The sequence below is a fragment of the Rousettus aegyptiacus genome, unplaced genomic scaffold (assembly GCF_014176215.1).
Source record: "Rousettus aegyptiacus isolate mRouAeg1 unplaced genomic scaffold, mRouAeg1.p scaffold_m13_p_1, whole genome shotgun sequence".
Taxonomy (NCBI): Eukaryota; Metazoa; Chordata; class Mammalia; order Chiroptera; family Pteropodidae; genus Rousettus; species Rousettus aegyptiacus.
Genome location: NW_023416284.1, coordinates 161489941 through 161505432, shown reverse-complemented (window position 1 = coordinate 161505432; position 15492 = coordinate 161489941). Strand labels below are relative to the sequence as shown.

Sequence of the window (15492 nt, the reverse complement as noted above, 5' to 3'; positions counted from 1 at the left end):
TGGGCAATGCATCTTAATTTAGGTCTTAGCTTTCCCATCCATGAACTTTGGATAAATTTCACAACTGGTTTCATTCATTTTGTCTTGGCCACTCTTGCCCATTCTCAGCACAATAGCCACAAATTACCTAAAACCCAAATTTGAACCCTAGTCCTAATATCTTCTGCTGTTGAACATTCTTATATGGTTTTGTAGTGCTTTTTGTGTTATTTACACCATAATGTCCAAAGTCCTTGACCAGCATAAAAGACAATCTGGATCTGTCCTTCCTACTTGTCTACCTGTTTCTTCTCCCTGTCTCTTATAAACATATTATATTTCAACCATACCAAGTTATCTAAATTTCCTGAAAACTCTATTTTTTTTTCAGAACATTCGATTCCTGCATTCAGAATACCCTTCATCAAATTGTCGACTTACTCATTCTTGAAGCCTTACCATAAGCATGACTCTTCTGAAGCCTGCCCTGCTCAGGTTCATGTGATGCTTTCTTCTCTGCTCTCTAAAAGCAATTCAGACATAGTTCTATTATTACCTATAACATGGTGCATTATGATAATCTGTCTTTACAAAAAAATAGTTTTTAATAAAAATTGAGTAGAATATTTATTAAAATATATGTAAGATATAAGATTAGGTATAAATATCACAATGAGCATCCTTACAGCCTATACTTAGTTTAGGAAAAACAACATATTGAAGTTCTTTGCATATTTCTGATACAAATTTTTTGTCAATAATGTGTGAAAATATCTTCCTCCAGTAGGTTATTTTTTAAGTTTCTTAGGATGACTTTTGCTAAACACAAGTTCTTCATACTCATGTAGTCAAATTTATCAATTGTCTTCATGTTTTGTGTTTTTTTGTAACTTCAGTAATCCTTCCCCACTATGAGATCAGAAAAAATTTACTATATTGTCTTCTAAGAATTTTAGAGATTTTCTTCTTATATTTAGGTTTTAATTCATCTTAATTCTGGAATTGATTGTTGTATATGATGTGAGAGAATATTTAATTTCATTTATTCTTTCTATATGACTGTCTTAGTACTATTTATTGGAAAGTTTAAATCTCCATTAATCTGTTGTTGGCAATACAATACATTGTTTCCATATATATTTTAAAAATATATGTTTGTAGGCTCATTAAAGTCTCCATTGATGTATTTATTTATCCTTATACCAATAGCAGATTGTCTTAATTATTGTAATTTATATTGTCTTTAAATCAGGTAAAAATATTTCCTTTGCCTTATATTTCCGCATTTTGTCCTCCTCTCATTTTTTATTTTTCTTCATCTGCAGTTTAGGTTTTATAGTTTATTGTCTTTTATAATTTCTTGTAAATTTTTGAGACAACTTATCAAAACACTCACATACAGAAAACGTTTGAGATTTTGATAGTGCATTAAATCTGTAGGTCATCGGAGGAAAATTGACACCTTCACCAATTCCTGAGTGTGGTATATTTCTTCATTTATTTACATCTTCATTTATGTCTTCTAACACAATTTTAAACTTTTCCCATAAACAACTTACAAATTTATTTAAAGTTACTTTACATATTGTTTGATTATGTTGTAAAAATAAACTTTTTAAAAGTTATAATTTCTAATCCTTTCTTATTGATAGAAAAGCAATATCTGATTTTTAAAAATAGCAACCTTGTTAATCTCTTTTATTAATTCTAAAGATATAAGTGTATATTTTGGTATTTTATGGAGACATTCATATCATTTGTTAATATTTTTTTTCCCTAATCCTTGTTTTTTTCTAATCTGTGTACATTTCCTTCCTGCCTTTCTGCACTGGCCAAAATTTCCAGCAAAAGAACACTGAAGTGTTTTTAGAAGATTCTTTAGACTTATTACGTGTCTTCAAGAGAATACTTCTAATGTTTCATCATTAAATAAAATGTCTGCTGAAAATTTTTATTTTTGTATGTACTCTTAAGAAAATTGCTTTCCTCCCTAATTTGATGAGTTTTTTTTTTTAATGATGAATAAGTTTGCATTTTACTATTGCTTATTGAGATAGTCTCTCTTAATCTGATAATGTGGTGAATTATGTCAAGTGATGTCATAATGTCTAAATGTCAAACCATGCTTACAGATCAGGGTCAGCAATCATAGGCATAATTAATCTTTCTAAAAAATAACTCAGAAATCTATAGACTGTTACATCTATGTTTATGAGTAAGAATAAACTTTAATTTTCCTATCTTGTAGATCCTTGTCAGGATTTGTATGAAGTTTATGTTAATCTCATAAAATCATCTGGCTAATTTACCATTTCCTGTGTCCTGAACAATTTATGTAAGATGATGAACATTATTTGGTTCTTGAACATTCAGTAGAATTTGCCATGAAAACCATCTGGATATGCAATTTTCTTTATGTGAACATTTGAAAATATTAATTCATTTTAATGGTCACAGACTATTTAGTCACAGGTGTTTCTGTTTTCACATAATGTGTGGGCATCTGAAAAGCCAATGTTCTTAAATTTTTGCACTATGAATAACAGAGTAAATGAGAAAAATCAGATTCATGGCAGATTCCTCAAGTACTATGTGGCTCTTTAATGAGAACCCTAACGAAAACAATAATAATCTTAATGAAGACATTAGTAGAGTAAATTTTTGCTGGAATTTGCACTCAGCTTCACAGTCAGTGAGTCAGCTTCTTTGCCAGGGGCTCAATGCTTGCTCCTTCAAATTGTAGATCCATGAGTACCTTTGCTTCCAATAAAGATCAGTATACAAAAATAAAAAATAAAAATATCTAACTTAAGGAATGCTATTTATTGATCATTAGTCAAAAAATTAACACAGAAGGACATGCTTTTGCAATGTTTTATCTTTACTCTTAGCCTCACCAGATAGTTTAATGCTGTGGAAATTGCAGTCATTTTTAAAACACTAAAGCAGCACTACTTGTATTTTAGAAAGATTCTTAAGGTCTCTGTATATTGCTAAAGCTTTTTCTTCAATTGTGAGAACATTTGCCATAATCACTTTAAAACATTAATGTGTTGGGGGAAAAATCACAAAAGATTCAACATATCTGAATTATACTGACATCACCCTGCTATGTGCCAATTGGGTATAAACTAATTTGTGTTATAGAAACACGCACTGTAGAATAGACTGTTCACTGTTTATTTTGAGTCAGTTTTTATAAATCATGTTTTTCTAGAATTTGTCTGTTTCACACACAGATTTTCAAATTTATTGGCATAAAGTTGTTCATAATGTCTTATCTATTTAATATTTGCTGAATATTACACATTTATATACTTATTTTGTTTCTAATATTGTCTTAATATTATTTATTTTCTCTCTCTTTCTTAAAAAAAATTAGGCTTTGTTCATCCTTTCTATTGTATGTTGGTTTTCTGTATCAATTACTGCTCTTATTTTTATTATTTCTTTCCTTCTGCTTTTTTCTCTTTTTTTGATATTCCACTGTTTTTTCTAACTTCTTAATTTATATGGTTATGTAGTTATTTTTCATGCTTTCTTTTTTTGTAATATGAGCAAGTAAGAGAAAAATTATCCCTTTAAGTTCTGCTTTAGCTAACTCTTTCAAGCCTTCATTCATTTTCATTTTTCCAGTTCAAAGTGAATTCTAATTTCAATATTGGATTCCTTCTTTGGTCATTAAGTTATTTAAACTATATCTTTTAATATCTGAAGACAGGGAGTTTTTCTAATTATCATTTTGTTATTTATTTCTATCTTAATTGTGTTGTGCTCAGAGAACATGATATATGTGATTTCAGTCCTTTGAAATTAGTTGAGATCTGAATTTGTATCCCAATATTTCATCAATTTTTGCAACTATTTTGTGTATGCCTGAGAAAACTGCGCTCAGCAGGTGTTTCATACAGAAGTCTACATATTTTCATTAGATCTAGCTTTTTTAGAATCTTACTGATATTTAGTTATTCTCTAAATTATTGATAGATGTGTGTTAAAATTTACCACAAGGATTGTGGAGTTTGTCTGTTTTCCCTTGTAGTTTGGTCATTTTTTATTATAGATTTGAAGACTGCTATTAAATGTAGTTTTATCATCTTGGTAAGCGGAACTTATCTTTTTTACTACTAACACTTTTTGTTTTAACATATTTATTGTCTGATATTGATATGACACAAATTTTCCTTTGTTTCTATTTGTTTGGAATGTTTTTCTATCTTTTTTATTTTCCAAATTTCTGTATTCTTATGTTTTAGATGTATCTCTTTAAAACAGCATAGAGTTGGATTTTTTTCCATCAAATCTGATATTTTCTTTTTAAGAAGGAGAGTTGTAGAAGATGAGGTCAAATAGTAGCCAGAAGCCAGATCATGCAGACCAGATCATACACATGTTCACATATACATAAATGTGTGTCTGCATATGAGTGTGTGTGTATATATATATGTGTATATCTATATATATGATTTATGGTTTATATATAAAAAATAAAGTATATCCTTACTTTATACCATACACAATTTCAGATGAAGTAAAAACTTACATGTTAAAAATAAAACTTTAACTTTTCAGTAGAAAATATGAGGATATTTTTCTGACTTTTAAGTAGGGAAGAAATTTTAAAATACAGTTAGAAGAAACATAAATAATTGATAAATTCATTGATATAGAAGAACTGTTTATCAAAAAATATCTAAAGATAAAGAAAAGGCAGAGTATTCACTGGGAGAATATATTTGCTATATATATAAGAGGTATTATTAAGAATATAAAAATAATTCTATAAATCAAAAAGAAAAAGAAAGTGTGCAAAAAAAAAATGGACACTATTTCACAGGAGAAACAATTTAGGATAATAAATATGAATAAATGCTCTACCTCCTAGGTAATCAGGAAAATGAAACTCAAGACTGCAATAAAATACCACTTTTCACTCATTTAATTGTCAAAAATTAAACCCTGACCATGAGTTGGATGTAGGTCAATAGAATTTCTGAATATTGATTGTGAGAATGCAAATTAGCACAGCCATTTTGAAATACAATGTTTTTCTTATCTTGTGAAGTTGAATATTCATATTGTTGATTCTGCAATTATATATATCTCCAAGAAAATCTCTTGAATTTATACACCAGACTTGCATCAGAATATTCGAAATAACATTCTCCATAATAGCAAAAGAACTAGAAATAATTCAAATAGTCATTGATAAGATAAAAGCAGATTATTATAGGACAGTGAAAATTAATGAACTATAGTTACATATGGTATAAAGTTGAGTAGAAAAATAAGAACAAAACTAACTTCAAAAGATAATGAATTGCATAATAACCATTTACAGAGTTCTAAAAACAATTATATCCAACAATTTAATTATACAAATATACATGATAAAATTATTAAAAATACAAAAGAAACAAAATTCAAGGCAATAGCTACCTGAGATAATGGGCAGAAAGTAGCATATAGATGCACGTAAACTAGTCGACCTAGTTCATAGTGATGGGTGTTATGTTACAAACAAAGAAACAAGCAAGTCACTGGTAGCATAACTGTGGCTAATTTAATTTCTGTACATACGAGTCCCATTAAAAATGTGACCACTTGTGTTAGTTATAGATCCCTTTTCTCCAGCTTGAGGTACAAAATAAAGTCATATGTCTTTGTATTATTTAAATTAATTAGCCAGTTTTCCCATATCTCTTTGAGTTTTTCATATTCTCTGAGAACTGAATCTAAAAATTTAGTTCTAAGCTGCCACAAGGTGTCACTCTTAAAAAAAGGTGGCCACCCAGTTGGAAAACAATGTCATTCCATCCTCAATGATGTGGAGCTATGCAACTATTAGAGAAAGCCACAATTTCTCAGGGCTTGAAGGAAGAGGAATAGACTGCTGCGCATTTATACTTACATTCACCAGAGAGCTCTTTTAAATCTTGCCCTCTGGTTTAGAGAGGCTGTTTCAGAAGGATTTTCAAGGCTCAGCCATACATCATTTCTAGGATTTGGTTTTAACTCTGCACCATGAATCCTCCTTCTACTCTTCCTCATGGTCAGTCTCAATCAATAAAGCCTTTGTGTTCTTGCTTGCCAGCTGGGCCAAAATGTATATTTTAGATTATTAGATGTGGTCTAATAGCAGTAAACGCCAAAAGGAAAGAACACAAGATTCATTGCTTTTACTCCAGGCTGCCTCCTTACCTCTTAAAAAAACAACAGTTTAAGTTCTGACTGCCCTTGCTACTTGACTCTTACTTACATGATTAAAAGAGAATGCTTAAGTAATTCTTTACAGAACTAAGAAGGTTTATCCAAAATAACTTACTGTCTCCCCAAGAAGAGACAGTTTTTAACAATTTTTGAATAGTAAATCTTCTGCTAGTAAAAAAAAAAAAATTAAGTTCTACTTCTTGGCAAACAACAATGCTAATATTCATAAAGCTTTCTTTTAAAATACTTTCACATACATTTTCTCATTATATCCTAATGTAGATATGAATGTGTTCTGAAATGAAAAGAGATTTTTTTAAGTTACTCTTTCTTATCTTCAAAAAGAGCTCCTGAGAAAGATTGCATGAGGATCAGCCACATAATTTGTGATGACCATTGCAGAATGAAAATACAGAGTTCTTTGTTAAAAAAAAAATTATTAAGAATTTCAAGAGGGTGACTGCAAAGCATTAAACTAATCATGGGCTCTTTGGAGTTCAAGTTCCAGTTGACTGAACAAATTGCATGCCCAAGCAGCAGCCCTGAGCCAAGCCGAGATCACACAGAATAGACTAATTATAATTCAAGTAGGACCTTGATGTCTTCTAGTAATCAGTATTATATTTCATCCACATCTTGGGTGTGTTGCCTCACAAACTATCCCATCCCTGCAAAATGAACTTTCACATTTTAAAAGAACATTGTTCAAAAATGTAGACTCTAATTTATGAATAGATTTAAGCCAATAGCATCTGAGAAGATTTTGGTACTATTATGCGAGTTCCTTAAAGAGATAATAATTATGCCCCATTATTCCAGGTCGAAGAAGGTTGATGAGATTTATACTTTTAGTCACATTTATATGAAGGAAAAAAGAAAAAAACAATGGATGGTAAGGCCTCTTCTCAGTGACTAAATGTGAGACAAAATATATATTGTGAAAGTCTCAGATTTTCCTAAAAAGATGGAAGGCATATATCTGTTTTTCTACCTGAATTACTAATCCCATCCATGTGTACTTGGGATCGGGTTCCTTAGGGCCACCGATGACTCAATGGTTCAGATGTGCTTTATAGTTAGTTATATAATAGCAGACTTAGAGCTCTCGGTGTTGCAGGTGATGAAAACTTAGGTAAGCAGAGACACCTGAGAGGATGGAGGGGTTTAGGCTCATTAAGCTGTTAAACTTTAGAAAGGTAGGATTTATTTTTGCTTTTGTTTTAACTTTTCAGACACAATTCCCTTGAGACTAATTGTTAAGTTCTTGAGCAGCACAAAATCACATAGTTCAGGTTTTCTACTTCCATATAAGCATTCACAGTAGTTAGAAAGAAACAAAGAAATAAAGTTCCTTCAGTAAGGAGTTTAACAATGGCACCTTCTACAATGCAACAGGTATGGGGAGAAGGGATTAGGACAAATCTGTGTTTTTTCTTCCTTCAGGTTTGCTTAAAGAAGTAAAATGTCATCCTAATGATGCCATAGCATTGCTGGTTCATTGATTTTTTTTATTTTTATTTTTGGTGGTGTTTTGGTCATGTGTAGAGAGAATGTGTAGGAATGTGGTAGCTTATAGTTTCAGAACTTAATACGAATTTGTAATAAAATACAGAGCCTTTTAAAATATGCGAACAGGATAGTGTGCTACCTTTTGGCAGTGGAACATGTTCTGGGAAGAAGATTTACAGTTCTAGAAAGGGTTACCTCTTTATTAGTGGCTGAGTACATTCTTTATCACTTAGTGTTCACTCAAGTGAAGCAGAGAGTTGAGGGCGTTACCTGGGATTTTTACATACAGCCCCCTGCCATTGCTTTCTTAGGAGAAATTGTTTTGGTTAAATATGTTATTGAATGTGGTGTTTATATTAACAAGGAAGAAAGAAAGAAGGAGGAGAGGAAAGTCACCTTTGCTAGAGCTCTTTAAATGTCAGACATTGTGCTCAGGCTGTTAATATGCATTATTTCATATATTAAAATTCATTCATATTTAATATTTGATGGAAATTGGACAACTGAAAGCAATCAATAGCTTTGGTAAGGGAAAACAATTCAAGGAAAGCAGAAAGAATGATTGGCAGGGAGAAAGACTTCATAATGTCTCTTAAAAGTTTAAAATGTGGTTGCCAAAGCAGATGAATCTTTAGTATGAATCTTTATATGAATCTTTAGCAAATTTAATGATAAGGTAAAAAGAAATGAGAATACATTAGAAAAATCAGAAAAGTTAAGATAAATAGGCAAGCAATTCTTTATGTTCCAAATCTTTAATTTTTGTGCTTTTCGTATAAACATAACAGTAATGAAGAAAAGCCCAAACTTGCCATTTAATTATGTTGCAATTCTGGTATCTGTATGTGCTTCTATTGACAGGTTTAAAAAATAGAAAAATAAATGACACTTGACGAGTATAGTCTTAAAAATATTGTTTTATGCATTTAGCTTTCACAGACGATCAATCTGAAAGGTGTGAAAGATATGACCATTGAAGGTTTAGACTGATGATAGATGTCACATGCAAGAAACATGCCAAATACACCATGGATAATGATGAATGCAATGTGCTTAAAAGTACTATTTGATGAGCTCACCAGATAGTCATCTAAAGTGCTCCTTCCCTTTATGACGAGTGTATGGGGAATACAAATACACATTAGCAATGTAAGCATCGTATTATGTGCTTCAAAGAATTTTATTATAGCGCCTAGAGTTGATTGGTTAATTCAAGTTCCTGAATGTTAAAAGGAAAGGGAAGCAAGCTCCATACCTTATAATTTGATGCTTAGAAGAATTGAGTAAGACTTCTCCAAAAGAGGGATGGTAAGGTGATTAATAACATCAATCCCTAAGCCAGGAACAAAAAGAATTTTGCAACTAAATCTTAAAATGTGTGTTGTGGTGTTGTTTTTAGCACAAGAATATTGTGTGTTTATGCCATTTTCATTAAAATGAAATTATTTGACATTTCTCTTAGTTTTCCAAGAAATAAAGTGATTTAAAATAAACCAACAATATTTTCTTTGGCTATCTCATGCTTCTCAATGAGTACCTTCAATGTGATTCAAACCTTCCTTTCTATTTCATAAAACTGCATTTTCTCCCAGTATTTTCTTCTGTGATCATGCTTAACTGGTCAGCAGGTGGCTAACAAGGAATAACAAGCAGTTGAAAAACTTGGTAACAAGATGGGGGAATATTCCTTGTCTACCTACCTTTCTCCTCTTTTCTCCTTTTTTCCTGGGAAGATGTTAGAAGAAACAGGAGATAAATGCTATATACATATTAGAAATCCCTGTGGTAGCTGCTAAAAATGAGTAAAGTTTGAGAATCAGCTGTATACATTTTAGAAATTTTTGGATAAAAATGTTTTTAAAAAAAGCGTTTTTCAGGGATAAGTCTGTCGTTTCTATAAACAGCAGTTAGGACATTAGTTGGTAGAGACCTCAAACACATTATGTAGTTATAATTACCCATATGCCCCTGTCTCCAACTTTAGTTCCATTGCTGAAATATGTCCCTCCTCACTATTAGATCATTGATTCTGCACAGGTGGGAATGCGACCCCAGAGCAGAAAGGATAAGGAGTGAAATTGCCTGGGACTCAACACTTAAATGAGCTGGGAAAAGCTTTTAATTTCAAATCTGTATTCATTCTTCTGTTGCTAATTTAATTCCTTTATTTATTTATTTTTTCTTTTTAAAATCACTCCTTAAATTTGAGAAACAAGTAGGAAAGTTCCTCCAACTCTATGCTGGCTAAAAACACCCACTTGAGGGACAACAAGGAAATTAGAAACCCTTCTTTCCCCCACACTACCTTTTCCTCAGCCCCTAATTTCTCTGTCATTTTCAGAGACTGTGAGAATGGTTTTAGAGGTCTCCTAACAACGTTATGTTTTTTCTTCAGCCTTCCTTTTGCTTGGAATAGGCTTCTTTCTCTTCTGTTCAAATCCCACACATCCACTGAGAGCTAAATCAAAAGTCCCACCCTCACTGGAACATTCTTGTCTGCTCCAGCCTGAAATTCTCTTGTCTAGTTTCGATCTTTAATTTTAGATTTTGTTGAGACCTCTCTTTGGTCAATTAATCACATCTATTGCTTTCTTATCAGTGGTGCAGAACTAGTTAACTTTCACATGTTTTTTCTCTTCAACTGTTTTATAGACTCTCTGCAGCCAGGGACTAGTTCATGCTTTTTTGTTCTTTTCATTGTATCTCTTGTACTGTAAGCATTCAATAAACAGTAATGTGTGATGGTGCTCTTACATCACAGAGGCTGAGAACTTATTGGTTTATCTATTAGTAATTGGTCAGATATGACATGCGTGAAGTCATTGATGGCTAAAGCCTTTCTGCAATATTAATAGAAATGCTTTGTATTTAGATAGTGCTTTTTCTCCTTAGTGTACATTAAAATAGAAATGTACCAACATTTATAAACATATTACATTCCAAATATATATTCAAATGGTAGCACACTGATTTTATAAGTAAAATGATACTAGGTCAACACAGCATGAGCTATTTGTTTTTGTCGTAGTGGAGATGCCTTGTTTTCCAAAGCTCGCTAAACACCTGCTCTTCACAAAGAGGTGGGCATGGCCCAACTTTGGACTTTGCCCACCTCTGATTTAGCTATCCTTGCTGGTGAGATGCTTAGCAAGGCTTCATGATTAATTGAAGAGGACAATTCTGCTGGATCATTAGACATTCTTCAATGATTTCTTCTCTTTCAAATAACCTTAGCATGAAAAACATTGAAGCATGGTGAAAATAATAGAATAGATGAATAAAACTATTTTTTAAATAATAACTTCTTAGTCCCACAAGGCAATAGACTCCGATCAAATCAAATCTGATATGTGTTCCTAACTTATTTAAAGAAATAAATGTATCATCTAATATATATGTATTTCTTCCTATGCACACAAAGAGGATCAATTATTACAAGTTCAGCAGTAAACCTGTTTCTTCTCCTCCTCTTTCTTTTTAATCTCAGGTCCTGGAATAAATTAAGAGCTTACTAAATATTGGTGGTATAATTTGAATTAAGAAAAATATAAAGAAATAACGATCATTTAAACTATGGTTAGAATTCTATGAAGTTGCAAATAAAGATTAAGATAAGTGAGAAAGATCATAACTAATATTTCAGCATAAAGTATCTTCCTTGAGTCCACCATGTCTTTCTTGAGTTTCCTATAAAAACTATGTAAAACAATATTTTATCTATCTTACAAAATTCCATGTGTTTCTGCTTTTTCTGAAGGAAACATTCAATTGCTCTGAATATGAAAATGGATCTTGCTCAGAAAGTGAAAGACCGCTGGGTATCCGAGCCGCCATATATTCATTTATGGCAGGGGCCATATTCATCACGGTGTTTGGCAACCTTACCATGATAATATCCATTTCCTACTTCAAGCAGCTCCACACACCAACCAACTTCCTCATTCTCTCCATGGCGGTTACTGATTTCCTCCTGGGATTTACCATCATGCCATATAGCATGATCAGATCGGTGGAGAATTGCTGGTATTTTGGGCTTACATTTTGCAAGATTCACTATAGCTTTGACTTAATGCTTAGCATAACGTCCATTTTCCATCTTTGCTCCGTGGCTATTGATAGATTTTATGCTGTCTGTTACCCTTTACGTTATTCCACCAAAATGACGATTCCGGTCATTAAACGGTTACTACTTCTTTGCTGGTCAGTCCCCGGAGCATTTGCATTTGGAGTGGTCTTCTCCGAGGCCTATGCTGATGGAATAGAGGGTTATGACATCTTAGTCGCTTGCTCTAGTTCTTGCCCAGTGATGTTCAACAAGCTATGGGGGACCACCTTATTTATGGCAGGTTTCTTCACTCCTGGGTCTGTGATGGTGGGGATTTATGGGAAAATTTTTGCAGTATCCAAAAAACATTCTCGTGCAATCAATAACTTACCAGAAAATCAAAATAATCAAATGAGGAAAGACAAAAAAGCAGCCAAAACTTTAGGAATAGTAATGGGTGTTTTCTTATTATGTTGGTTTCCCTGTTTCTTTACGATTTTGTTGGATCCCTTTTTGAACTTCTCTACTCCTATAGTTTTGTTTGATGCTTTGACATGGTTTGGCTATTTTAATTCCACATGTAATCCTTTAATATATGGTTTCTTCTACCCCTGGTTTCGCAGAGCACTTAAGTATATTTTTCTAGGTAAAATTTTCAGCTCGCACTTCCATAATACAAATTTGTTTACTCAAAAAGAAACTGAATAGACTTATTCTGTATGAGAAAATTGAAGAAAAAGTACTGAACTTCATAAGATGAAGTTGCTCAACTTGTGTGCGCGTGTGTGTATGTGTGTGTGTGTGTGTGTGTGTGTGTGTGTGTGTGTGTGTGTGATTTTGGCTACCATGGAAAGGTCTTAGTTTATAAGACTTGAAGGGAAAAAAAGAGTCTTCTCTTTGAATTAAAAATCCCTCCATTTCAGAATACTTCATATGCCCACAACTTTCAGGAAGAGAAAAGAGAATGTTAAAAAGGTGAAGAGAGATGAAGAAAAGCCAGGAATGGGATGAAGAGGACGCACAAAAACGTGTATGCTATTTGGAAGGGATTAAAATATAAGCTGAGGGTCTCACCACCACACATACTTTGTATGATATACCTATTTATTTTTTCTTCCTTTGTGTCTGACCAGATGCATTTTGAAACATATCAACAATTAAAAATTATAGGTAAATAAATATGGAAATGATAATTTCAAAAAAATCCGTATTCTACTAGGAATCAGTCTTATTAGCTGAGAGTTAAGTGTTTGCTAGATTTTGTGAGATTAAATGTTTTTTAAATGAAAGAGGAATGGAACTGTGTAATCGTGGACACAGATTCAACCCATGTTCTCGTTTATGTCATCTTAATTATAATGTTCTCATTCATATCATTTTAATCATAGCAGTTAGCAATTTCTATTTTATTAGCAGAAGAATTCTAGTCAATGTCTTCTTTTCTTCCTCAGGCTCATCCACATTTTGTATTGCTAATTGGTATCCTGACTTTTAATATATGTGAAGTATATATATATATATACATATATATATATATATATATATATACCCAAAAGTTGTGTTTTGAATCCATCATTCCTTTTTGCTTAATATTTATACATATGTGTTTGAATAATAGAATAATGAGAGAAGGAAGCAAAGGAAACTAATTATAGGATGGAGAGACCTCTGGATAGTGGAAACTTAATGCTGTATTTGTTATCCAGTGTCTTTTTAACTGTAAGTTGAGACCCATTAATAACTTGTGAAATTGATTTGGTGGTCATCAACCAGTGGTGTACTGGTAAAGGCTTAACATCTGGCTCTGAAAAGAAAAAAAAAGTTCTAATTTGTATTATTTGATGATTTTCTTGATAAATGTTCATATATATGTATATATTAATCTTCATTTAACTGATTTTAAGCTGTGAATGTAATGTCAGCTGGCTCTCAAAATCTTTGAAAAGTTAACCTATTCTTGCAAGTGGGCATAAATGATTCCAGTATACCACTGACTGCAAACAAAATTTTTAATGAAAAACAAATTAGAATAAAAGAAAATAGATAATCTAAAATATATCACTTGCATTGAGAGTAAATATTACCTTATGAATTTTTAATTTGAGTCATATATATATGTATATGTTTGTGCATGTGTTTTCATATATGCAAGTTTAACTGTTTCACCAAAATATTTTTGGTTTAATTTCTTCAATTTCAATATCTCAGTGAACAAATTAACAATTTTTTCTCTTTGTGGAAAAGTTTACATAATTGCCCACATATTTGCTATGACCTTAGTTCATTGCACAGATTGCAATTGAATAGTGACTTTTCTCTTGTCAACTTAAGTGTTAGTCTTGCCTAGCTAACCAAAAATGGGTCTGCACATATATCTGGACCTTCTATAGCCCTTCCATCCTTGCTTGCCTATAGGGTAAAGGTGAAATAGTGGAGCTTCTTTGAAATGGTAAAAGAGACTATGAGTACAAAATAAATGGAAAAGTGATTTTACAAGAACTGAGAAATTAAAACCAAGTGTTTTATGAGACCCTAACGTGGGCGTTAGATACTAACAAGGTTGTTTTGTTTTGTTTTGTTTTGTTTTGTTTTGTTTTGTTTTGTAATTCTTCTTAATGAAATGATTATGTTCTGGTATTTAAACATGCATGCACACAGAAAGAACATTATTTTAAAACATCAATTGCTAAAAAAATGAGTAAAATAGATTTTAACCTTACTGTGAAGTAGAATTATTTTGAATTAATATTATATTTACCTTTCAATTCGCTAACAAATGACAATAGAAAATAAAACTAAATAGCTTGGTGTACGCTTGCCTATTGACATTTGTTGGAAAGGAATTTATGACTGTCCTTTTCACAGAATGATGATATATGTGATGGTGGTTATTGTTTATGCTGGTGCTTACAGATAAAATAAAAATTTGGCAGGCCTATGTGGGCCATAAAGTTTCTTATGATACTTCTCTCTATTAGAATTCTATTTATACTTTACAACGTCATTCAAATAGCCCCTCTGTAATTCTGCTCAGTTATTCCCCTTTCACTGGAGCATAATTTTCTCTGGACCTTTTTATGGCACTTTTTAGTTTCATAGTGTGGTCATCCTACTCAGTGTGCTAGCGAAAGAGTCATAAAATCTCCTATGTGCTTTCTACCTTCCATCATTCATACTGCTTTCATTTCCCAGTGTTAGTGAAGTAATATCTCCCTTCCACACCCCGAATTTTACAGAAAGTTGTAGATGAGAAAAAAGAACCTGGGGAAATTAGTGATTTGTACTAGATTGTACAATTAATTATTGAAGCAGGTCTAGAACCCAGATCCCTTGACTTCTCGCCCTGTATTGTTTACTGAACTCGCTTTTTCAAAATTTGTGACACTTTCAGTTTCCCCTCGCCCTCTTTTACTTACCAAGGGTTTTAGTTAAACTAGTGCAAATCACTAAAGCAAAAATAAATACTTCCCTCTCACCCCAAAATGTTCTCATTATGTACGGGAATCAAAATATAAACAGAAATCTTTTATGATTCCAGCAATTATTCCTCATTTGGATATCAGCCAACATTTAATTCAAACTGCACAAGTTAATGTATTTCTAATTGATAGAAGTTTCTTATAGAAGTTTCAGTATCTATCTTCCTAGCTTGAAACCCAAGTGACTATGAAATTATTCTTCCTTTGATTAAAAAAAAAAAAAGACAAACAAAAACAAACAAACAAACAAAAACAACCAACCAAACAAAC

General features: G+C 32.0%; 1 protein-coding gene across 1 annotated transcript; it reads left to right on the top strand.

Annotated features, from left to right (window-relative positions):
• The first annotated feature begins 6003 nt into the window (after positions 1 to 6003).
• LOC107499939 (trace amine-associated receptor 2) lies at positions 6004 to 12451 on the top strand. Its single transcript, XM_016124610.2, has 3 exons — positions 6004 to 6031; positions 6799 to 6902; positions 11456 to 12451. Exons 1-3 carry the CDS (start codon positions 6004 to 6006, stop codon positions 12449 to 12451), a joined length of 1128 nt encoding a protein of 375 aa, XP_015980096.2.
• Positions 12452 to 15492: the final 3041 nt, after the last annotated feature.